Genomic DNA, 24,018 nt, shown 5'->3' with positions numbered 1-24,018 from the left:
GACAGACGGTACTTTAATTAGAGACGCATCGCGGCACAAGAGCCCGTCCCGCACCAGCCTTAAGTACACACTCAGCCTTTGAAAGTAAAATAGTCTAACAATTTGTCGCCACGCGCTCGCAGGAAAATGTTAGATATGGCGTTAGCCAAACAAACGTAATGCAAAGTTGCGAATTCGTTTGTCAAATAAGATTTTAAAGTAGTGAAGGCTATGGCGGGGCGAAGTGGACACACGCAACTAGACGCAAGACTCAGGGATCCGGTTGTCGAGTAGTTTCTCCTTGATGGCGTCGACGTTGAGGTCCTGTGCGGGCCGCAAGGAGGCCGATGCACTGCGGCCGAGCGCCGTCGCCGGCGTCGCGCTGCGGGCGCCCCACGTCCACGACGCGCCCGGCCCGTTACACGCCTGTAGAGATTTAAAATATTATTACAGTAATAATTTGACGCTTGTTAGCGCAACGGTCACGACGATAGTCACGGTCTCGTGAAAAAGGTCGTAAGCGCCGTGCAAAACTGAGGTAGGGCACAGCAGGAATTTCCTGCTCAAAATATGGAGCAGCCCGACTGGGGTAGTACCTCGACCTTACAGAAGACCACAGCTAAATAATACTGTTTTCAAGCAGTATTGTGTTCCTGTTGGTGAGTAAGGTGACCAGAGCTCCTGGGGGGGATTAGGGATTAGGTCGGCAATGCGCTTGCGATGCTTCTGATGTTGAAGGTGTCTATAAGCTACGGTAATCGCTTACCATCAGGTGAGCCGTACGCTTGTTTGCCGACCTAGTGACATAAAAAACAGTGTCGAGTTTCAAATCACGACAATTTAATAAAAAGTTTCACTTCAAAAAATTACATTACATATGTTTGCTTATTGCTATATCTTTTAGTTAAATGTTTATTATAAATAATTTTGTATCACTAGGTGGTCTACGTGATTTTGCCGTTTAAAAGTTTTTTCGTGATTACAGGATAAGTTTTAGCAACGCAGTTTATATATTATCGTTACAATCACTTATTAACTAATCACAAGTCAGTATTGACTGCACACAATCTTCGTCAACCTCAAACCAACCCTTAGTGAGTCGTATGATAAATCGCTTCACATGACAAGAAATAATTTAATTTTACGTCTGTATCCCCAGCCATTACAGCTCTATTGCAGCTATACGATGACGAGTCAGCAAATACCCTTAGATGATAGTGCATAAAACCTTCTTTATAAGCAGGATTTTTAAAATAAAATAGTAAGCGACGTTTCCCGAAATATCCAAGTATATTTATATTTAACTCGAGTGCCGACTACGAGGACAAATGTTGACGCTAGTTAACTCGTTACACTGAGATATTAACCGAGTGAGGAGACGTGTATTTGACTTGAACTATTTTAGTTTTACTTCTTGAGGGATGATAGTCGTGTAAAGAAGTATTTTATTCGATACTAATGTTCTAATTTTCTTCATAGCATGAAACATTCCATGGATAGTGTACATTGCGTTGCAAACGTCTGACGTCATATGTAGTCGAGTGACGTGTAACGTGTAGGACAAATACTTAATATTACCTACATGAAGTAATAAAGTACGTTTATACAATTATCACAACAATTAATAATAGGATATTTCAATGAAATCGTGGTCGTCTGTCCCTATGGTAGGCAACTTAATGCTTGTGTTATAGGTAACAGCCGGCTGATAAAATTAATATACCTACATAGATATAACACATGTATATAAAAATAAATATTACACCCAGGCTAAGGCAGAAATCAAACTAAAAGCCCGCGGAGCTGAATTAAAGTAGCATTATAACAATAAATTACTGTTTTTTTTAATAGGACTTAGTCGCGAAAATAAAAATAGTTGTTGTAGAACGACTGTGTCCATAAACTTGTCCGAACGTAGACATTGTTGGAAACACCAACAAAAAAGAATATGTAATTAGTATTTAATAAGGTAGCTATTTCAATTTTTTAGATGGTAACTCCATTCCTTCATGTCTATCTCGCTATCTCTTTTATACATTGTTGTCGCTCTCTCTCTCTCTCTCTCTCGCATTTTGGATCGCCGGCAAGGCAGATGTATTTCTTGGTGCGTAAAAAATAATAAATAGTTAAGTGTGAAAAACCGTCGTTTTGCATTTATAAATCGCAATCAAGTCAACCAACCGCCCACTATCTACCAGCAAGAGCGTCAACATACAGTCCACTCGAAATCTAATATTTCTACAGACATATTATGATCGTGTGTCTTATTACTTATTATTAATTAATTATTCGGTTATTGCTGACTGCGGAGGTGGCCGCTGTAGCTTACGAACTCTCTCATATCTATACTCAACCGAAACATCCTACAGATAATTAGCTCCTAGCCAGGCAATGAAAAATTGGCTAATGATCATAATCATCAATTTACGAAACCCACTTAAAGACATCATGTTCTCAAAGGTAAGATGGAAAAACAAAATAATATGTATACTAGAAGTTCAAAACGATAAAATTAAAATTGATGATAAAGATAAAAATTGCTCGCTACAGAGAGTACTCGAAGGCTGTTTTCAGGGTCGCACTCGTTTGAAGAGCTCGAGTGTCGACGCTATAGGGTCTGGCGACAAAGGACTCGCTGATAAAACTATCGCGTTAATTAAAACGCGCCCTCCGGACGCGCCGCTCGGCGACACGCCTCATCAACCCGCACGGGTGGATCTATTGCTACCCCTCAGACCTAACCGTTCATTTTTATTAAGCGACAAGCTTTAGTGATTTCAGTCTCTGCAATATATCACGAGCGCGAATGCACCTTATATAAATCTTTACAATGAGAGAGTACGAGCGTGCGCCGTCGCCTGCAGTGTTGCAGTGTGTGAAATAGTGCCGATTTAGGTAAGATATAGCGAAAGACTTATTTGGGAGTGCGATGTGCGAACAGATGCATTTTAGTGCGGGTCGGCGCGTGATCGGCGCGAAATATGAGCGCGCCGTTAACTGGATATTGGAAGCACAAATCAGTTCGACCTCTTATTTGAGCGGCGTTCTCTCAAGCCGCACGATTTGCGTTACTACCGAAGACGCTCGCGAGATACATCGCGTCTAATTAATAATAATATTACTTTTTTTTTAATTATATTGTGATCAATAAAATATAACGATGTACATGAGTCCTGATAACTAAAAAAAATATTTTAATTATACGAGGAAAGTATGAAATCTGCCTTTTTTATTTTATCTACTATTTTCTCTTGTTTTTTTGGTGATATGCTGTTTTTTAGCTTCTTGGGGTTGGCAACACGGGTTTTACTTATCAATATTAATATAATTGTGTTTGCGGGTAAACGAAAAAAAAAAAACCGACTTCAATTATATCGACAAGTAATACAACGTAGGTAGACGAAAAAATAGTCAAGTAAATAGGCATTATCAAAGATTACTCCAAAAGTTGTAATCGGATCTCGATGAATTGTGACCACATAATAAACATCGGCTTTCGATTAAATTAAAAATCATTAAAATCGGTACACCCAGTAAAAAGTTATGCAGATTTTCGAGAGTTTCCCTCGATTTCTCGGGGATCCCTTCACCAGATCCTGCTCCCCGAATACATATATATATACGGTCGAATTGAGTAACCTCCCCTTTTTTTTGAAGTCGGTTAAAAATGAAACAAAAATAATTTGGTAAAAGATTGAAAATATCAATCTTCAGCGGATTCGTATGATTGGAAATACTTAAGAAAGAATATTACGAGTGAAGCAATCTAAGTTTAGTTCGGACTTTAAACGTCCTGTCGGGACCCGATTAACCTTGGCTAAGCTTTCGCTGACAAGTCTGTATTAAAATTCCACTCGTTTTGCGCTTTATCGGTCCCGAACTTAGTTAACTCAAGTTCGATGTTTCTGTTTGATGAGGACTCGGCAAAGTAAATTTCCGAAGTAACTCTCGTACAAACACGATAAAGTTTAATGTGGAGACGATGTCGAAATATTTAATTTGGCAGCGAATTAGTTCTATGCGGTTCGGAGCGGGGCGCGGGCGTGGGGAATATTACAGCTCCACAGCCGCGAGCGGGGGTGAGGCGCGCGGTCTGGCCGCGTCGACGTCGCCAGCGAGCATTACTATTTGATGAAGGCTGACAAAATGCCGAATGACTTATTGTTAACACTCTTAATACTCATTAGGTTGTTCACGTAATAAGATTATAAATGCAAATTGGTTCAGTTGGTTTGAGAAGTCTGGAAGTTAATATCTTGCACTTAAGAGAAAACTGAAATCCATATTTACGTCCGAAAATGGCTTAGAGCGGTCTCAATAAGATTAGACGTAATATTCCGGTAATAGCATATGTAACGACTTCTAAATTCTCCTCAGCCCAGACACAATGTTGCGTTGAAATAGAGGCCTGCGGGATGAATCCCAGAGGGCCGCGTGTCGGGTATGATCTGCGAACAGCGGCCCGAGGCGCGGCGGGCGGCCGGCGCTCCCTCAGAGCCACTTGGGAAATATTATCGTCTATCAGCGACGACATAAAGCGGGTTATTGACTGACCGCTATAAAGATACCACGACTACTAGCTGATCGGAACATAAAATGACTGACTATGATAAAATCACGCCGAGTCGCATTCCACTCACGGATCTGTACGTTTATGTGGCGGCGGGAGATTTTACGATCCACTTCTCACTTTAAGGTTCTGTGTTAAAATGAAACGTTATTGTTCCGGAGATAAGTTTTGTCTGCAGTATCTGTTATTGATGGAACTGTGAATAAGCACATTTAGTTCTGGACGCCATTACGTGTATGAAGTAAATATGACATGAGACATATGAAGAGCACGTGTATTTGTTTATATGAGATATTTACGAGCAAACAGTTTCACTCGGGAACAACAAGGATCCTTTCAGAAGAATAAATCAGGAGCAAAAAGTAATTCTCATACTATAAGAGTAGATTTTGGTAAGTAACGCTTAAGATAGCCGTGTAAAATGTAAATTTTCCGTTGCAGTTTTTTACCTTAAGCTCAACAAATTTCAATTATTTAACAAGCGATTTATCCAAATGTAGAGGTTGTAAAGAAAAGACACAGGTCACAACAGAGGAACAGAGAAAGAATTTAATTAACTGGACACGGCGGCGGCCGGGTCGCCGCTCGCAGCCCCGCTGTCGACTGGCAGTTCACTTGCTTTATATTTCTGTGTTAAGGGGCGACAACATACTGATGGGGGTCAAGTTGATGAGAGCTTGTGTATTTTGTTTGATTTGAGATTTGAAAGAGGATTTACTCTGTCTACTAGGGGTAGAGGTAGGTTAATGGAAACATTCTCATTTTTTTTCTAAAAACAGAGGTTTATACTAATGTTGTATAAATATTTGACGTCGTGTACGTGTAAGTGGTCACAGCATTGGTTATTGCACTAGCTGTCGTAGGTTCGATCGCCGTATACGACAAACATATTATGTATTGGTCATACAGATGTTTGTAGTGGTCTGGGCGTTTGTGCGTTTCCGGAACCCCGAAACAGGAGAAAGATTTTATTAAAAATACATTTGATTTGCTGTCTGATTTTAATGGATAAACTTAACTATTTCACGGATTTCAAAAATTCTTTTGCTAGAGGAGTGTTACGTTACCACTAAATCACTCGCTAGATTTAACGGAAGAAACCAGAAGAGCCAAAATCTTGTAATTACGCAGGCGAAGACAGGCGGCAAGCTGGTATCTTTACAAATATCGGGTAGCGACGAGCAGTTCGTGCTTGCTTGTTTACATAGATGATTTTAGAGAAGAGACGCGACTATTGTCTTTTTTAGTACTGAGGAGTCGTGCTAGAGAAGTACAATTTAGGTAAGTAAATAAATGTTTTGAATTTAAAATTCAATCCCCTGAGATAGTAATATTGAATATTGATGATGAAATAAGTAGTATAAGAAGTAAAAATTTTGTCCAGACTTAGTAAAGGTTAATAAAAATAAAGAATTATGTGGTGTCATGGGAAACCAGGTAGGTACGAAGTTCTTTCGGATAGCATAGAAGCAACACAATTTGAAAAAAAAAAGTGTATCTATAATATATATAAAAGCGAAAGGTCACTCATTCATCACGAAATCTTCGAAACTATAACACCTACAAACTTGAAATTTGGCAGGTAGGCTCCTTATAAGACGTAGGCATCCGCTAAGAACGGATTTTACGAAACTCGACCCCTAAGGGGGTGAAACGGGGGTTGGAAGTTTGTATGAAAGTCCTATGTTTTTGAAGTAAGAGACTTAAAATTTAAAATGTAAGCTCTATAGATGGTGAAAAGGTGATCAAATAATGAATATTTAGAAATCAACCCCTTTTTGGGGTTAAAACGGGGATCTTAGGTTGACTCACTAATCACGAAATCTCAGAAACTATAACACTTAAAAACTTGAAATTTGGCAAGTAGGTTCCTTATAGGTCGTAGACATTTGCTAAAAACGGATTTTACGAAACTCGACCCCTAAGGGGGTGAAACGGGGGTTGGATGTTTGTATGAAAGTCCTACGTTTTTGAAGTAAGAGACTTGAAATTTAAAATGTATGCTCTATAGATAGTGAAAAGGTGTCCAAATAATGTATCTTAAGAAATCAACACCCTTTTGGGGTTAAAATGGAGGATGGTAGGTTGACTCACTCATTTCGAAATCCCCGTAACTATAACAGATACAAACTTGAAATTTGACAGGTAGGTTTCTTATAGGACGTAGGCATTTGCTAAGAACCGATTTTACGAAACTCGACCCCTAAGGGGGTGAAACGGGGGTTGGTAGTTTGAATGAAAGTCCTATGTTTTTGAAGTAAGAGACTTGAAATTTAAAATGTAAACTCTATAGATGGTGAAAAGGTGTCCAAATAATGTATTTTTAGAGATCAACTCCTTTTTGGGGTTAAACCGGGAATGGTAGGTTGGCTCCCTCATAACGAAATCTCCGAAACTATAACAGATACAAACTTGAAATTTGGCAGGTAGTTTCCTTATGGGGTGTAAACATCTGCTAAGAACTGGTTTTGTGAAATTCAACCCTTAAAGGGGTAAAACGGGGGTTGGAAGTTTGTATGAAAGTTCTATATTTTTGAAGTAAGAGACTTGAAAAGTAAAATGAGTGCTCTATAGATGATGAGATGGTGTCCAAATAATGCATCGTAATCTATTTATATAAAAGAGAAAGGTCACTGACTCACTCATCACGAGAACTCAAAAACCGCTGGAGGGTTCATCCATCCAGGATGGACAAAGATGAAATTTGGCAGGGAGGTAGATTATAGTTAGTAGACGTCCGCTAAGAACGAATTTTGCGATATTCCACCGCTAAGGGGCTTAATTGGGGTTGATAGTTTGTATGAAATATATAAGTTCGCCTGATAGGTTATTTATACTGTTGCCTGAAAATAAAACTAAGAATGTGGTGTATAGAGAGGTTTTATAAAAACAACTATTAAATTATACTAAATTGTGCCTTTTAAAAAGTTACTCAGTGTGATAAGCATTTCAAGTGACTGAAATAAAACAATAATTTGCGTTAAACATCTTAATAGTAATGCATATCTTTATAACCACGCGGATGTAGTCGCAGGCAACAGTTAGTGTATTATAAAACAAAGTCTCCAAAAGTGTATGTGATAGATTCCCTCAAAATCTACTGAACGGATTTTCATGCGGTTTAAGAGGAAGGTTTACGTAACGGCTAAGCCGATTTTGATGAGAGTTTCACTGGAAGTTTGCCGGGAAAACTTTGTGACACTCTGATTTCAACGCGGGCGAAGCCGCGGGCACAGCTAGTTTTATATATAATCTCTAGTTCTTGATTTTTTTTGATTTTGTTGATTGGTTTTTAATTAAGTACATACAAGTATTTAAGAAATTTAGTATTTTAGAAAATAAAAAATACCGTAAATAAAATAAATCAAACAAAATAAAAATAATAATATTTCAGTTTAACAAACGTCATATTATACAGTCGTGTGACTGATATTACGTCACTTCCGGTATATATTTTTCTTACGGTTTTAGTATCACATTTTTTTCAGTTCGGTCGTCCAGCCAAATGTCAAGCCTACCGTAAGGAACTTCGTTCCAATAAAAAAAACACGTATCGCAGCAGACATTTAATAAAATCTTACTTTTTATACGAAATTTATTTTGGTGACTTAACTTTACTAAACAAGAAAAATAAAAACATAAAACTTAAAAATATAAAGCTTTATTATAAGTACGTCTATTTTTATATTTTTACAAACTCAACTAACTGGATCTAATGCTCTCAAAATATTATTTCTACAGCTAAATGCTTTAAGCATGTCTAAATAAATGTTTAAACTGACATTTGCCGATGCTGTTAATTCTGTTAATTATATAGCTTGTTTCATGTACACTATCAACTTTCAAACTACCTACAGCTTTTTATAAGTAGTTACCGACTTTTGAAGTACAACTTCTTCACGCACGCTTGACTTGGGTAGCTGGTGATTGCGTAGCGACAGCGTTATGAAAAGTGTAACCGGGCGAGATGAACGAAAGTTGAGAGAGATATAAGTTAGTGCAGATGGAAAGAGATTACTTCAGTCGTGTGGTCTAAAGCACAACCGGTTTTTTTTATTCATCTGCTACTTTTTATTAGATAACTTTCGAAAAAAGCTTCAAATTTAAACGAAGGTTGTTTCGACCTTGAAAATAATACATATAATTTTTGTGACGAAGCCTAATATGTTGAAAAAGAAAATTAGTGATCTCTACCAAATATATAAAGCTTACTATCAACATGCTGTATTGTGTGATTACGCCAGTAATGAATATAGCAACCCTTCTCTTCGCGTGGGTGTCGTAAGCGGTGACTAAGGGATAACATAGTTCCACTACCACCTTGAAACTTAAAAAGCCGACCGATGGCGAGATAACCATCCAAATACTGACTTTCGAATACACAGGCCGAAGATGGGCAACAGCGTCTTCGGTGCGACAAAGCTAGCCCTGCGATCACCAACTTGCCTACCCAGCGTAATGACTATGGGCAACATACATGAGTTCACGCCATTTTTGGTGCGAACTTGTGAAGGCCTATGTCCAGCAATGGACTGCGATAAGCTGAACTGATGATGATGATGATGACTAGAAACAAATCTCACGTTCTTAAACATTTGCTAAGTATATTTTCTGATGGGTGACATCACAGACCATAACCTGCGAAGTAATCAAAGATATACGAATTAATTAAAGGCGCGTTGACTTTATCTTAATGAGGGAACATAGATCGTGCGCCGCAGACCGGCGAGGTACACGCAAAGCTTTTACTAGATGAGCCGGCGATTGATGACCTACGTCGCGGTTAATGGCCGATCACGCAAATGGATTGCCGTTTTGTTTATTGAGCATCCGCTGCGAAGGACGAAGCTTTTCATTTCGTTTCGTTGCGAATAAAGTGATCCACAGCGAAGACTTATTGATGTTTAGTTCGATGATTAGAAGTGAGTATTGCAGTCACTTGTGAGATGGCTCAGCTAAATATCAACTCGCCACACTGGAGTCAGTGGAACGCAGAGCCAAGCGTAGCCAGTTGTACTTTGGGGAGTGTGCCCTGGAGCTGCACGAGCTCATACCCCCATCTCCTTTCTTCCATCGGACTTTCAGACGTACCGCAGGCTTTCATCCCTACCTGATTGATATACCCTTCAAACGTACAAAGCGCTTCGAATCATCTTTTTTAATGCGCACGGCCAAGGAGTGGAATTCTCTGCCGGCGTCTGTATTTCCGAGTACATACAACAATACATTAATTTCACACAACCCTAACATGTTTAAAGCGCGAGTGAACAGGCTTCTTCTGGGCGAGCTCCATCTTCGACCTCGTCTCTGCTCTAGAACCAGACTGGGATCAAGAGTAAGCCCATCTTAATATATATAAATCTCGTGTCACAATTTTTGTCCTCAATGGACTCCTAAACTACTTAACCGATTTTAGTCAAATTTGCACACCGTGTGCAGTTTGATCCAACTTAAAAGATAGGCTATATTTTATTTTGATATATTATGTTATTATTATATTTCAGAAAAAAAATAAGGTGATACGAAGTTCGCCAGGTCAGCTAGTAATATAATAAAGAAAGAGTACGTTTGCCATTATTATGATAACTTCATTTTTTAGATTACAAATAATATTATTTATAAAAGTTCGAAGGGAAAGAGTTTTATTTCCGTAATAAAGGATCAAGGAGTATAGAAGATACTACAATATAGGAGACTATGTGTACGTTAGACGGCCACTTATCGATAAAAGTAAGGAGGCTCTATAGTAAATGTTTATTTGAAAAATACTAGAAGAACTGCTTGATTTCATCTGTATTTATTATTATTTCTCTTTCTTCTTCACAAAATCTTGTTCAATATAATACCTTTAAATCATCACTCAATCACTCCAGCCTAATACAGTCCACTGCTGGACAAGGCCTCCACAATTTCGTGCCAAAAATGGTGTGAACTCATGTGTGTTGCCCATAGTCACCTTTAAATACTAAAATAATTCTCAGGTAACACAGATTCCGAAATGGAAACTATGAAACATATATTTTTTCCACTTCTAATAGAAAAATAGATAAAAGAGTGTTAAACTTACCGGTGTGGTGAGCGCGGTGGGCGCCGTCCGCCCGGGTGAGGACACCGCCAGGCAGGGCGCGCTTGACATTTCACCTGCGACAAACAGTTTACATTGAAATAATACCATAGAACAAAACATTTAATTAATTCCTACTAGTAGTCGCCCAGAGATCGAAATTCGACCATAATTAAAAATTTGAATTAAAGAAAACCAAAAAATTATGAAAATAAAGAACCTTTTTTAAAAAAATTCAATTTGACTACCGACTCAACAAAAAATGTATAATAAGCGTGTTGGGTCAAATACATGGTAGCGTGTGTAATATTTTTTTAGTGATTTAATGTACTTTTTATGTATAATTTAAAAAAAATATGACCATTATGCACTTCTTCTCTATATTAACTATAAGTGTGCGAAATTTCATATTTCTCGGTCTACGTTATTTTCATAAAAGGGGTAAAAAGTTTTTGCTTCACGTATTAATATATTAATCGCGTATTAATGTATTTATTTTATTTATTTATTTATTTAACAATTTATGTACACTAGGATAGCAAAAGGAAATAGCTCTTATAAACAATGCTGGTACAAAGGCACTACTTATCCCATGATGGAATCTCTTCCAGTAGTCCTGCCACAGGAAACTTATAAAACAGTCGCAAAATTAGCGTGTACAATCTAAACATATAGATAACAAAAATATAATATAAATACATAATTATACAATATATAAATGCACACATACATAATAATGTATACACACGTAGATACAATTTATACGATCATCATCATCATCATCATTACAGCCTATACAGTCCACTGCTGGACATAGGCCTCCACAAGTTTACGTCAAAAATAACGTGAACTCATGTGTTTTGCCCATAGTCACCACGCTGGGCAGGCGGGTTGGTGACCGCAGTACTGGCTTTGTCGCACCGAAGACGCTGTTGCCCGTCTTCGGCCTGTGTATTTCAAAGCCAGCAGTTGGATGGTTATCCCGCCATCGGTCGGCATCTTAAGTTCCAAGGTGGTAGTGGAACCTTGTTATCCCTTAGTCGCCTCTTACGACACCCACGGGAAGAGAGGGGGTGGCTAAATTCTTTAGTGCCGTAGCCACACAGCAGTAGCACAATAATACGATACTTATACATACACGCATACACATATACGATACATAATAAAATACATACGATAATATATTCGAATACGCATAAGGACACTTAATTAAATTGATTTTAGACTAGGATTGATTAAGGTAGAATTTTCTCACTCTTTTCTTAAATAGCGATAGTGTTTTGCAATCGCGAATTTCATATGGTAGGGAATTCCAAAGTCTAACGGAATGTACAGTAAAGGAGTAAGAATAAAAATCGGTACCGTGGGTGGGCATCTGAAGAAGAGAACATTTAAGAGATCTGCACGGAGAATCATCATCGTGAGAGAAAGAAAAGCGGTCCCGTAGATACTCGTACGAAGGAGAACGAGGATTAAAAAGAGTCTTAAAAAGGAAACAAATGTATTAATATAATCACGTATTATTAATACTTCAAATGACATATTTAGACATGGCGACGCTTCTATAGGGTTGCGGAAGAGGGTAGACCAATATTATTAAATAAATATTCTAACATCTACCTGCAACAATTTTAGATTAGCGTCACGACGCGCTCGATTGTGGCGAAAAGCGAAAAACTCGTGACTTACGATTAACATGTTTAATATTTCGTTCTACGTCTTTATAATAGTGCTAGTGTATATCTTTCATAATAACATAGGCAATGATTATTATTCCAGTCGTAAAAGTATTAGGGATCACTCATAAAGCTGCTAATTCTTTTATTCATTTAAATTAACTGTTTTGACCATTGCGAAGATAGTATAGATAATTCTACCAATATCACGTAGGATTGAGGAGACATGAGGAAGATTGATCGGTGCGGTCGAGATAGCAACCGACTAATATATAGGCAACTTAAAAACTCCGAGAGGTTAACTGAGTTATATATATAATAATAATTTTAGATAGGTCTTATTTTGATCTGTAATAGGCTCTAAAAACATTGACTTAAATTATTCAACCGAAAAAAAAGATAAAAATACATCTAATTGTTTAACATGGGTCAAGTAATTTGTGAGACATTTTCTTTTAAATTACTGTCTAAAATGATTCGAATAGATAATAATTATAATTATTGAAGTTTATAAACGCGTGGTCTGCGGTCGGGGTTAGCGGAGGCTGCATAAATCCCCGGCTCCTCACTGCACGCGGGATCGAGGCTTGCCCGCAGCCGACAAAGAAAAAAGATTGATTAATGACCGGTCTGAACGGGAACGACGTAAGCCAGGGCCGGACAAATAAGTAATTGGACGATCCCGGGGCACAGTCGACCGTGAATATCTTGAATTTTGAATTTAAGCCACCAGGATAATGGACCATAACCATCCGTCATACCAACTTTTGACAAATTAGATTACACCTAATAGCACCCGTAAGTGTTACTTATAGAATTTTTCTTGAACGTTTCTATATAATTAAACGTGAAAATTTCATTAAAATAAGAACGCAATATTATAATATTTAAATTGCTATTTTTAATTTCAATATTTGATACGAAATCTCTCGAATGCATCTCAAATCGAAAGTCCAGCGGCATCAACAGCAGTGGAAACATGACAGGCTCGTGACAGGCCAAGATAAAACTTTTGCAGAGCCCGTAAATTGCTGCAGTAAATTTTGTATCGTCGACATGGCACTTTACAGCGTTCTCACTTGTTTGCATTATTTAGTACATTTTTAGCTCTCAGTAAAATAAATGTCTTTTCGATGTTTGATAAGTGATATATACTATTTAGAATGTTTCATTTTAATTTGTTATTTGTACCCTTTTGTAAATAAATGTCAGATCACGCAATAGCATCATGAACACATTTGATACAAAATTAGATTTGTATACTTATATTTTATTTAGGTTTTTTTTTATGCGTAGTGCGTGTGTTATTTAAAATTGTGTTTGCTGGCAAACGAAAAAAACTGACTTCAATTACATCGACAAGTAATACAATGTAGATAGACGAAAAAATAGTCAAGTAAATACGCATTATCAAAGATTACTCCAAAAGCTGTAATCAGATCTCGATGAAATTATACTAGATCGTTCAATAAGTCCCGAGACTAACCTGGAAACCATACCATATATTAAAAACTCTTTTGATTTTTAAAAAGTACTGGCTATCAATACAAGAATATGTGTCAAATTTTTAAAAATGGAACAATAAAATTATTGATTTTGAAACATTTAAGTGACGCTACGGTTGTAATTTCGATACAATGGAAAAAAACGAGTTTCGCGTGTTGATAAAACATTGTTTTTTAATGGGAAAAAATACCGTTGAAGCACAGCAATGGCTTATAAAATGTTATGCAGGATCAGCTCCCTCTAAAGCAACCATTTGTCGGTGGTATGCCAACTTCAAACGCGGTCGCATGGACAACAATGATGGGGAACGCTCAGGTCGTCCAAATGAAGCAGTGACTCAACAAAATATTAACCAAGTCCTCAAAATCGTATTGGAAGATCGGAAGGTAAAAGTGCGAGAGATAGCCGAGATAGTGAAGATTTCAGCTGGTAGTGTTTTCACTATTTTACATAAAAATTTGGCCATGAAAAAGCTTTTTTCTAAGTGGGTGCCACGTTTGCTTACAACTAATCAAAAGGAACAACGTATCAATGATTCAGAGCGATGTTTGGCGCTGATGAATTATAATAAAAAGGATTTTTTACGTCGGTATGTAACAATGGATGAAACCTGGATATACCATTTCACTCCGGAATCCAATCGGCAGGCAGCGGAGTGGAGAGCGGCTGGTGAAAGCCGCCCGAAGCGTCCAAAGACTCAGAAATCGGCCGGTAAGGTTATGGCGTCTATATTTTGGGATGCGCATGGAATACTTTTCATCGACTACCTTGAAAAGGGGCAAAATATAAATAGTGACTATTACATGTGCTTATTGGAGCGATTGAAGTACGAAATTGCGGATAAACGGCCTCACATGAACAAAAAGAAAGTGGTGTTTCACCAGGACAACGCGCCTTGTCACAAGTCCGTGAGAACGATGGCCAAAATTAACGAATTGGGCTTCGAATTGCTTCCTCATCCCCCTTATTCGCCAGACTTGGCCCCCAGCGATTACTGGCTGTTTGCAGACCTCAAAAAAATGCTTCAGGGTAAGAAATTTGACTCAAATAGTGAAGTTATCGCAGCAACGGAGGCTTATTTTGAAGCCAAAGACAAATCGTTCTACACACATGGGATAGAAAAGTTAGAAAAGCGTTGGAGGGACTGTATCGCTCTTGGAGGAGACTATGTTGATGAATAAAAATTAATTTTATAAAAAAGACCTTTTTTTAGTACTTAGTCTCGGGACTTATTGAACCACGTGTTATTGTGACCTCATGATAAACATCGGCTTTCGATTAAATAAAAAAATCATCAAAATCGGTACACCCGGTAAAAAGTTATGCGGATTTTCGAGAGTTTCCCTCGATTTCTCTGGGATCCCATCATCAGATCCTGGTTTCCTTATCATGGTGCCACATCTCGGATATCTCCTTCATATATAAGTTATATATATATATATATATATATATATATATATATATATATATATATATATATATCGAATTGAGTAACCTCCTCCTTTTTGTTTTAAGTCGGTTCGGTCGGTTAAAAATATGATTGTTATGAGGTATGACCTCGTGTTACGTGAGGACATTATATTTTGGCATATTTATACAAATGTATGGTTTATGGTACTGCTGATTATAAGATGCCGTAGATGTAGAGCAGGGGAGAGAAATGTTGGTTCATGACTGTATAATATGTTCACGTGTAAATCACAAACAACTAGGTGAGGTGTTAATGATTCTAATAAAGGCTTAACAGACGTGATAGGAAGTTGTTTGCGAAGTTTACACAGCAAATGTACATCAATAAGATTAGAAATCCAATTACTATTGAATAGACAATCAATGTATAAGACTCAGTTTATTTTTGGTTTATTCTCTGTCGTTATGCTAAAAAATATATTATTTGTATCAAATAAAGAAAGCCAGCTTAAATATTAGGATAAATAAATCAAGTAATATCTCTAATGATACCCTCAAAAAAGCCGACTAAGAAGATTAGATTACGGTTATATCTATGCCTGATTTAATTAATCAAAAGAACCAGTAGCAATTACCGCATTACTCAATTTAGCGAACTGTAAAAAACGTAAGGATTTCTGAAATCTGGACCGAAATGGAATAATTACATTAATCACCAGAATCGTTGGGCGGAATGACTTTAGCTCGTTATTTTTGACGAGGCAGGTGAATCTTTCGGGACGACAAGCAATTAAGCGTTTGAAATGTCGGAATAGTTTTTCGGAATATGGAGCGAGGGTGAAGCGAAAAGATTCCCTAGGATAAGGGAAGTGTCTTGATTGGCCCGGGGGAGGGGCGAGGATAGACGAGGGACAGATAATTAATTGCGAGCCGGAGTGCAGCGTCACGCGTTACGTCATTACCGCCGGCGTTTGTGACCAAAACTATATACCGCGATGTTTCTGTAATTTGTTGAGTGTTTGGTCAAATATGTTTCGATCTAATCTGTCGTTTTTTCGTGGCCTTTAACCGTAACGTATTTTTTTTTTACTTACTGCCTTTGCTTTTTAATTTAGGAAGCCCGTATAATGTTTGAATTTTGTAATGAGTGTTTCGACACTCATTTTGGCTGTCGATATTAGAACGGAAAGGGATATTATTCGGTAGACAATTGGAGCGTGTGTTATTTGCGGTGAATGCGTTTAGTTGCGGTCGCCGGCGGCCGAGGGTCTCCTTACATAAATAACCAGCATCGAACCCACTGTCACGAGGAACCACCTAGACACTATATAAATATATTGTATATAGTTCTTCTGAACTATATTGTGAGTTATAAAATACTTACTCAGCTAAATATTAAAAGGGAACTATCGTTAGCTGTTATCTCTATCTATCTCCGTTGTCAGTTCACCTGTTAGATACTAGTCTAACGTAGTCAATTATTGCAAAGAAACAGCTTTGCAACTGTGGAAATTTTGGTATAATAAATATAATAAAATATTTTCAAGCATAAAATATCCCTTTCCCTAAAAACTTGTTCTTCGACATTCTTAGCTCAATCTCACAGTACGTGAAATTTTATGTATATGGTGCAAAACCCTGTGTCCGAATCGGAATGACTCTTTGTTGGTTTTTGCATGTTTGCCAATGTACTAAGTACTCCAATAACGTCAGTTGCGGGAGTACTCTGTATTCGAAAACAGTAATTTGTTAAATTGTCGTAATTTTAATTGTCACTGTGATTCACATTAAAACAAACAATAAGTTAAACAGTTTGAGACGTTTCAAATCGACCATCCATTTATCGTACAACATAGCGAGGCAGTCGCAGGCGCGCAGGTGGCGGCGCCGCAGACAAATCGCTACAGCGCAAGACGCGGGACAAGAAATAATTAATACACGCGGTGCGCGGCGTGCGGAGCGGCCGCGGTGGCGCTAATGTGCCCAAGTTTATTCAAATTGCTTTCATTAATCGCTCCACTTTGCCCCGCGATCTCTCGCGCCGCGTCGCGTCGTGCCGCTCCGTATCCGCAGTGCTACTGCATCGATCCAATTCAAAAATATTTTTTGTTTCTGATAATTGACTCTAATATTTTTAATTAAAGATCATAATTATAATAGAACTCCTGAAAACTTGCCTAAGTACATCTTAAAATATTATTTTTGAAACAAGTAGGCTTTTTTAAAATCTAATTTAAAAGTGCCTTGTGGGTCTCCCCACCTTGTTTCGAAGAGCACGTTAAGCCATCGGTCCCAGTTGTTATCATGTACACCTGATAGCGATCGTTACTCATAGTAGGGAATATATCCGCCAACCCGCATTGGAGCAGCGTGGTTTATTAAGCTCTGATCCTTCTCCTACATGGGGAAAGAGGCCTATGTCCAGTAGTGGGATATTACAGGCCGAAGCGAAGCGATTAAAAGCGCCTCAAATTAGTCGAGTCGTAAACCGCAATATACTTACCATTCGGATAACCAACAATGGCAATTCGAAAGCAAGCATACGAAGAGATTTAACAACAATTTGCTTCAAATTATTGATCGTTCAATGAGGTGTTTTGCTTTACTCCAAATAGGCGTGTCGATTCAAACGAGACTATTGCGAATTTTTTTAATGTAAAGTACAAGCTCGGAATAGAGGCGTTGGGAGCGCGGCGCGAGTGCGGCGCGAACCAGGCAGCGTCCGACCTGTCCGCGACTGTTATCAATCGCGACTCTCGCTGAATATTCACGACCGCATCAATATTCATGAACGCCACACCGCGCCAATATCAAAATATTTTTTAATAAATATTTTTCTCTGCCCCTCGTAGCCGCACGTCGACTTTGCCCCCTCGCTATCTCGGTAAATAATAATTAATCCGTACTCCTCGAACAATGAATAGCTTCTAATTATAATTTATGTTTCTTATTCACAATTTAAATTAATAAATCTAAGTAAGTATAAGTTAAGAATCCGCTAACAAAGATCTGACGAATCAATTGAAGGCAGAAATAAATTAACGCTAATTAAAATGGAAAGCTTCTGCGACACAAATAGAGGGTATTAGAACGAATAATATCGAGTAAATTTGTAATCCAGACAGTCGAGTAGGCGGTTTTAGTTATTACTTATTAGTATTGTTTGTCGGCGCATAGAGGCACACCGGCTGTTATGATTACTTTCATAGGTCTTTAATTGCTGCCCCCTCGGAGCGAGTTTCTCCATTGTCACAATAATAGAGCGGGCACGTGCGTCAGGTAACCGAAGCGATCACATCCTACGATTCATAAAGCATTTTTTTATAAAAGTTTCGTGCGAAAAGGTATAAACGTTTAAAGTGTCTCGGGGGAATCGGTGTAATTGCTGCATTTTATGCTGCCACGCGATACCACAAGCCGCGAATTTCGTCCGCCGGTCGCGCCGCAGCATTGAAGTCGCGGGAGGTAGGTCCGCGCAGTGGACGCGCGGCACAGATCCGCCTCCATCATATAATGCGGGAGTTTTTATTGAGGCGAGAACGGCATTCATTACTGAACAATTTATGGCCGCCCGCCCCGCGCTGCCCGCCCGCCCCGTTCCGTTATGAATATGAGATGACCTTTCTTTATATTTCATCGGTTGTTAAACTCCAAAATTGCTACGCTAACATAATGGCGGGTAATGGCGGTGCTCGAACTGGAAAATTTTTCAACGCTCTTTAACATGTCGCTAACAATGTGTTATTAATAGGGATATTTGTTTCATTGATGTAATAATCGTATAAATTTGATATTTTAACAAAATCCGACCGCACTCTGTTGCCTTTCGTATTATTAATTTTACCGCAAAAGTGTTATTCTGATTCAGATTATTAAGCCGTAAATTTAAACTTACATTGTTTTATTCAAATTTATTCGGAAAAGGATGTAATATTCGTGGAAACGGTTTAAATGTTATTCTTGCGGTATGCGGACAAAAATAACGTTATATTTATCTAAATGTAAAAGAATTTAATGCATTTTCTTTTTGAGTTCATGCCATCGATATAATATATGTAACCATACATGACGATATGTTTTTGGAATCTAATACTATTATAAAAAAAAAATCGGTAAAAAAAATATTATTCATATTTTATCAATATGTAATTCGTATTTAAATATGATTTCTAAAAAACACTATTTACTAAAAATACCGAGCTAAGCTCCGTAACCCTGGTACTTTATATTCGTGTAACTTAATATATATAGTTTGAAAATACGCCTTAATAGTTTGACCGGTTGATTCTGCCTATTTGCCACTAACAATAAGCCTATACACCAAGAACGATTACACATTTATAAATAAATCAACTAATGCTGTTCATCAAAGCGATAAAACTTTAACTGTACAGATCTAATATGAGTAGTGCTTTATTATTTACAAGTAATTTACGATAATTAATTTTAAATATAAGAGAAAATTGCGCATTTATCGACTAAAACTAGTACAGGAGAGAATAGATAGAATTTATTAATCTAATATTATAATATAATATTATAAAACTGAATGCACTCAAACTTAAATTAATTTCAAGAAGCGTTTACGAATATAAGCAAAAACTTAATTTCCGTATAAAATCGAGTGCTAATATAAGAAGTTTGTGGAAGTTAGCGCATCGATCGGTCGGGTTAGTTGGCAGCGGGAAGCGTAGATAATAATTAGAGTTTAAGTATAGGGTATTGTTAGGCCCGCGTCAGTTCGCAGTCGATCGGAACCGATCGCGAGGGGTCGCAAACAGCCGCAGCCGCCCGCAGCCCGCGACCCGCCAGCATCGCGTGCGGCACGCGACGACGCAATATTCACTTAAACGAGCGATTATCGCGCGACCTGCGCGGATATGACGCGCGTTCGGACGTGAGATTGACAAATGATTGCTCGACGTGCGGAGGCACGCACGGTTGCGTAAGTCCTCCTTTATTCCGAGTAAATAGGCCTTCAACAAGATAAAAGGGTAAAGCCGACGCTCTATATTGACTAGGAAGTGTAATACTAATTCGTTTTATTTATGAAGTTTAAGGAGTGATTTTAAAATATTTTTATTCTGTACGATTTTTTTTTTTCGTTAAGGCTTATTTAAATTTTGTGAACAAAATGAAACTAAATTAAATTATCATTGTTTTCGTTAGTATTTATTTAAAAATTGTAAAGTTATGAGTAGTAATAAAAAAGATCACATACAAAAAACGTGTTACTTTGGTATTTTTTTTTTATATTTTATTCTTTTTATATAGATTTAAATGATTTGCAGACAATACGGTATCTGTCGCGAGGGATTTCGATTCGGACTTGTCCAGTTTTTATATTAGACATTAATAATGGTTATTTTATTTTCAAAGTACTTTAATTGCATATAATCATAGCGTGATAGGCTTTAATGTTTGATTCAGAAAATTGTTAAGTAAATTGATTTCAGTTTCAATAAAAAATTGGGAAGAGGATAGAGAAAATTTTAATAAAAAATACAAATAAACGTCTTCAAAGACCTTCCGCCACAACCAGTATCAGTGCAGTCGATAAAGCAGTAAAAAATACTTGATAACTCCCATTATTAATTAATAAAATCGCTTCCGCCCGGTAATTACCACCGTTCCTTTTAATTTACTTGCGTTAGTTAAACAAGAAGGAGTGGCTCGTTAGGTGGTCAGATGTAAGTCCAGTCCCGACACTAATCTAGCCAGTAAACATCCCGCTGAAGCTAAATAAATGCTCTTAGCTATCTCCCTAAATGAACGGAGCACTAAAAACTGTAAAGTCCGGCAACTTTAGCAGATAGTTCCACTTCGTACTCCAGTAAATTACAAGTGAAAATTGTAATCTATTTTGTGTGATGTAGCGCTTTATGCAAATACTACATTGCTTAGTGAGGATATTATTTTTACACTACGAATTTTCGTTCTGTTCCTTTGATAATTTGAAACAGAAAAGAACATATATTTTAGGCAGCGTAAACACCTACGTTTAATTTATTAATAGGCAGGCGCGAACCTGATATTATTAAAGTGGCGTTGTCCTAAATAATAAATAAGTTTTCTATGTTAACACAAAACTACAATGGATGTTCGTCGAGCGCCGCGAGTCATCGCGGAGACGCGCGGCGCGGTGCGACGCGACGCGTATCAATTTAACTTTCCCACTTTAACGGGAAAATCGCTTTGCATATTTATATGGGCCAGTGAATATCGCCCAGAGAGACTCGCTAACGTTAGCGAAGTTGTATTGCGTGCTGCAATTACGGAATTATTTTTCTTTAGTTTTTATAATAACATCAAATTTTGTGCGATTGGTTCGATATTGAAAGTCTCATCAGACTTTCTTTCGTTTCCTTTTATTGATTTAATTGATATATTTCTTCACGCTCCGTGTTCAAATATAATTTTGCTGTGTCGTATCATCGAGTAAAAAGTTTAGATCCACTAACACACGGGCTATAAAGTTATCATAGATGCTATGGAATGTGGGGACAAGCCATATTTAGCAAACAAAAATCGCATTGATTTCAAACTGAATCTTTATATCACGTAAAGTTAAATCTGTGAGATATCATACAAGAGATCAGCTAAGTTTAGATAAACTTTAGGAATTATTAGTAATAATAATCGTACGAAATCTATAAGATTTTCAATATCTATACAAATAAATAAAATTGGAGTGTCTGTTTGTAATATTAAAATAACGGCTTTTTAGTAAATGCATATGAATGTGAGTATACGGTACATATACCAAAATATTTTTTTTTTTACAATTTTTGTCTGTCTGTCTGTTTGTTCCGGCTAATCTCTGAAATGGTTGGGCCGATTTTGACGGGACTTTCACTGGCAGATAGTCAATATAGAAACTCTCTAACTGAAAACTCAGCGAAGTGAAAAATAACTTTATTATTAAATTTCACGCGGACGAACTCGCGGGCACAGCTAGTCTTAAGAATACATACAAGTCATTCACATTATGACAACATTGTCTCACGCTTACTTATACGCAAAATTGTTTCAATAACACCTATCACCGATGGTAGGAATTGTTAAAAATATTTTTATTTTTTTGAAAAATAAAATTACTATAAAAGTAATTTTTTTCGATTTGGATTTACATTTCGTAGACAAGAAAGTATACAAATGCTTTAACTCCCAACTGGATAGAAATCAGGCGGCAGACACGATGTGTATACACTGATAGTTTTAGAACCTAGTAAGAGAGAGCAGTAGCTTTTAACGGTTATAATAAAGAAAACTTGAAATTATTCACCTGTACACACAAATCAGTCAGGTTAAAGCAGTTAAAGGTCCAGTTGTAAATCTATCCTGTGCCCACACAACGGCTTTTGTTTGATTGATTTTTCATATACTCGTATATTATTGGAATTGTTATATATACTATATATTTTATATATGACAAGTCCGTTGGCGTAGTTTGTAGTGACCCCGCTTTCTACTCCGGGGTTGGTGGGTTCGATTCCCACCCTGAATCTAGGTGTAATATATATATTTAATTATACATGTCTGTTTATCGAAAAAAAATGTAGCTATACCAGTATACCAACTATATTATTAAGCTAAAACTAATTCAAATATAATAATATCTTATATCGGCTTATATTTTATATATTATATCGGCTGTTACCTAACACAAGCATTAAGTTGCTTACTTTAGGAACAGATGCCCGTGTGTTTATGTTGTAAATATTTATATATTTATATTATTTATATACTAATGTTATAAAGCTGGATAGTTTGTTTGTTTAAGCGCGCTAATCTCAGGAACTAACTGGTTCGAATTGAAAAAATCATTTTGTGTTGGATAGCTCAGTCACTGAGGAAGCCTATACGCTATTTTTTCTTCAAATTGATGCATGCGAAACCTCGTCGCACAGCTAGTGAAGTATATGCGGATTAATTTAACTTTTTCTTTTTAAATTTTTCTCGGTTGAATACGCTTGTATACAACCTGAAAAATCGATGCATTATTACTTTTGCAGTGAAATAACTCGGAACAACAGTTTTAGAATGAACGCCGTTTAAGCGGCACACGGTAAGCGACGCTATTTTGTTATGTAATAGTTTTGTTGGATATAAAAACGGAGCGTGACGGCGCAGCGCCGCATAAATATATGGAAATTTTTTATCTCTCGCAACTATATTATTAAGCTAAAACTAATTCAATGTTTGTAAAAAGATTTTTTGTGATTGTTGATCGTATTTATATCACATTTGACAATGGTAACGTTCTAAAATTGTTCAATCTTTTATTGTAGTTAATTTAATTGTATAACACTATCTTAATTTCTTGTCATATGTATGTTATTTACGTATGTTATTAGTGTATGTTACTCAAGTTTAATGTAGTTATCACCTATAATTAAAGTTACACTCTGACTCTACTGTTATTGTATATGTACTTGAAATTTGGTGTAACAATATAACTTTGTTGGTGTTTTATAAAAAAATAAATAAATAAAATATGTCTATGTCTATTAATTCAATCAATCACAGTTTTGAATATCAGTCACTCGTTCAGAAATCGCTTGTGGCAAATATTTGCAATGACCTTACAAACATTTACCATGGGGTCTTCGTAATTGTGCCAAGCGTCTTTCCAGAACCTCGACGATAAGATTTCATCCAGCTGTCACGAACAGCGTTAGGCATTTTAGTTTGTCTTTACGTTGTAATATTAACACTTTGTTGAAAATATTTATATATTCGAAAGATGGGAGACTCATTTGAATATCAGAGATCACGTAATTGATGAAAGAAAGTCCCGTCAACGAGCAAGT

At 37.1% G+C, this 24,018-nt stretch overlaps 1 protein-coding gene across 1 annotated transcript in view; it reads right to left on the bottom strand.

The window, feature by feature from the left end:
• Window positions 1–237: 237 nt before the first annotated feature.
• LOC123668473 overlaps window positions 238–24,018 on the bottom strand; it is a 268,966-nt gene continuing 245,185 nt past the window's right edge. The window contains exons 16-17 of the mRNA XM_045602205.1: window positions 10,617–10,690; window positions 238–405 (exon numbers count right to left, since the gene is read on the bottom strand). Coding sequence (XP_045458161.1) covers window positions 238–405; window positions 10,617–10,690 — 242 coding nt within the window. The remainder of the gene's footprint in view (window positions 406–10,616; window positions 10,691–24,018) is intronic.

Source organism: Melitaea cinxia, chromosome 3 (genome assembly GCF_905220565.1).
Source record: "Melitaea cinxia chromosome 3, ilMelCinx1.1, whole genome shotgun sequence".
NCBI lineage: Eukaryota > Metazoa > Arthropoda > Insecta > Lepidoptera > Nymphalidae > Melitaea > Melitaea cinxia.
The sequence above is the reverse complement of the archived record's forward strand: the minus strand, read 5'-3'. Positions and strand labels throughout refer to the sequence as shown.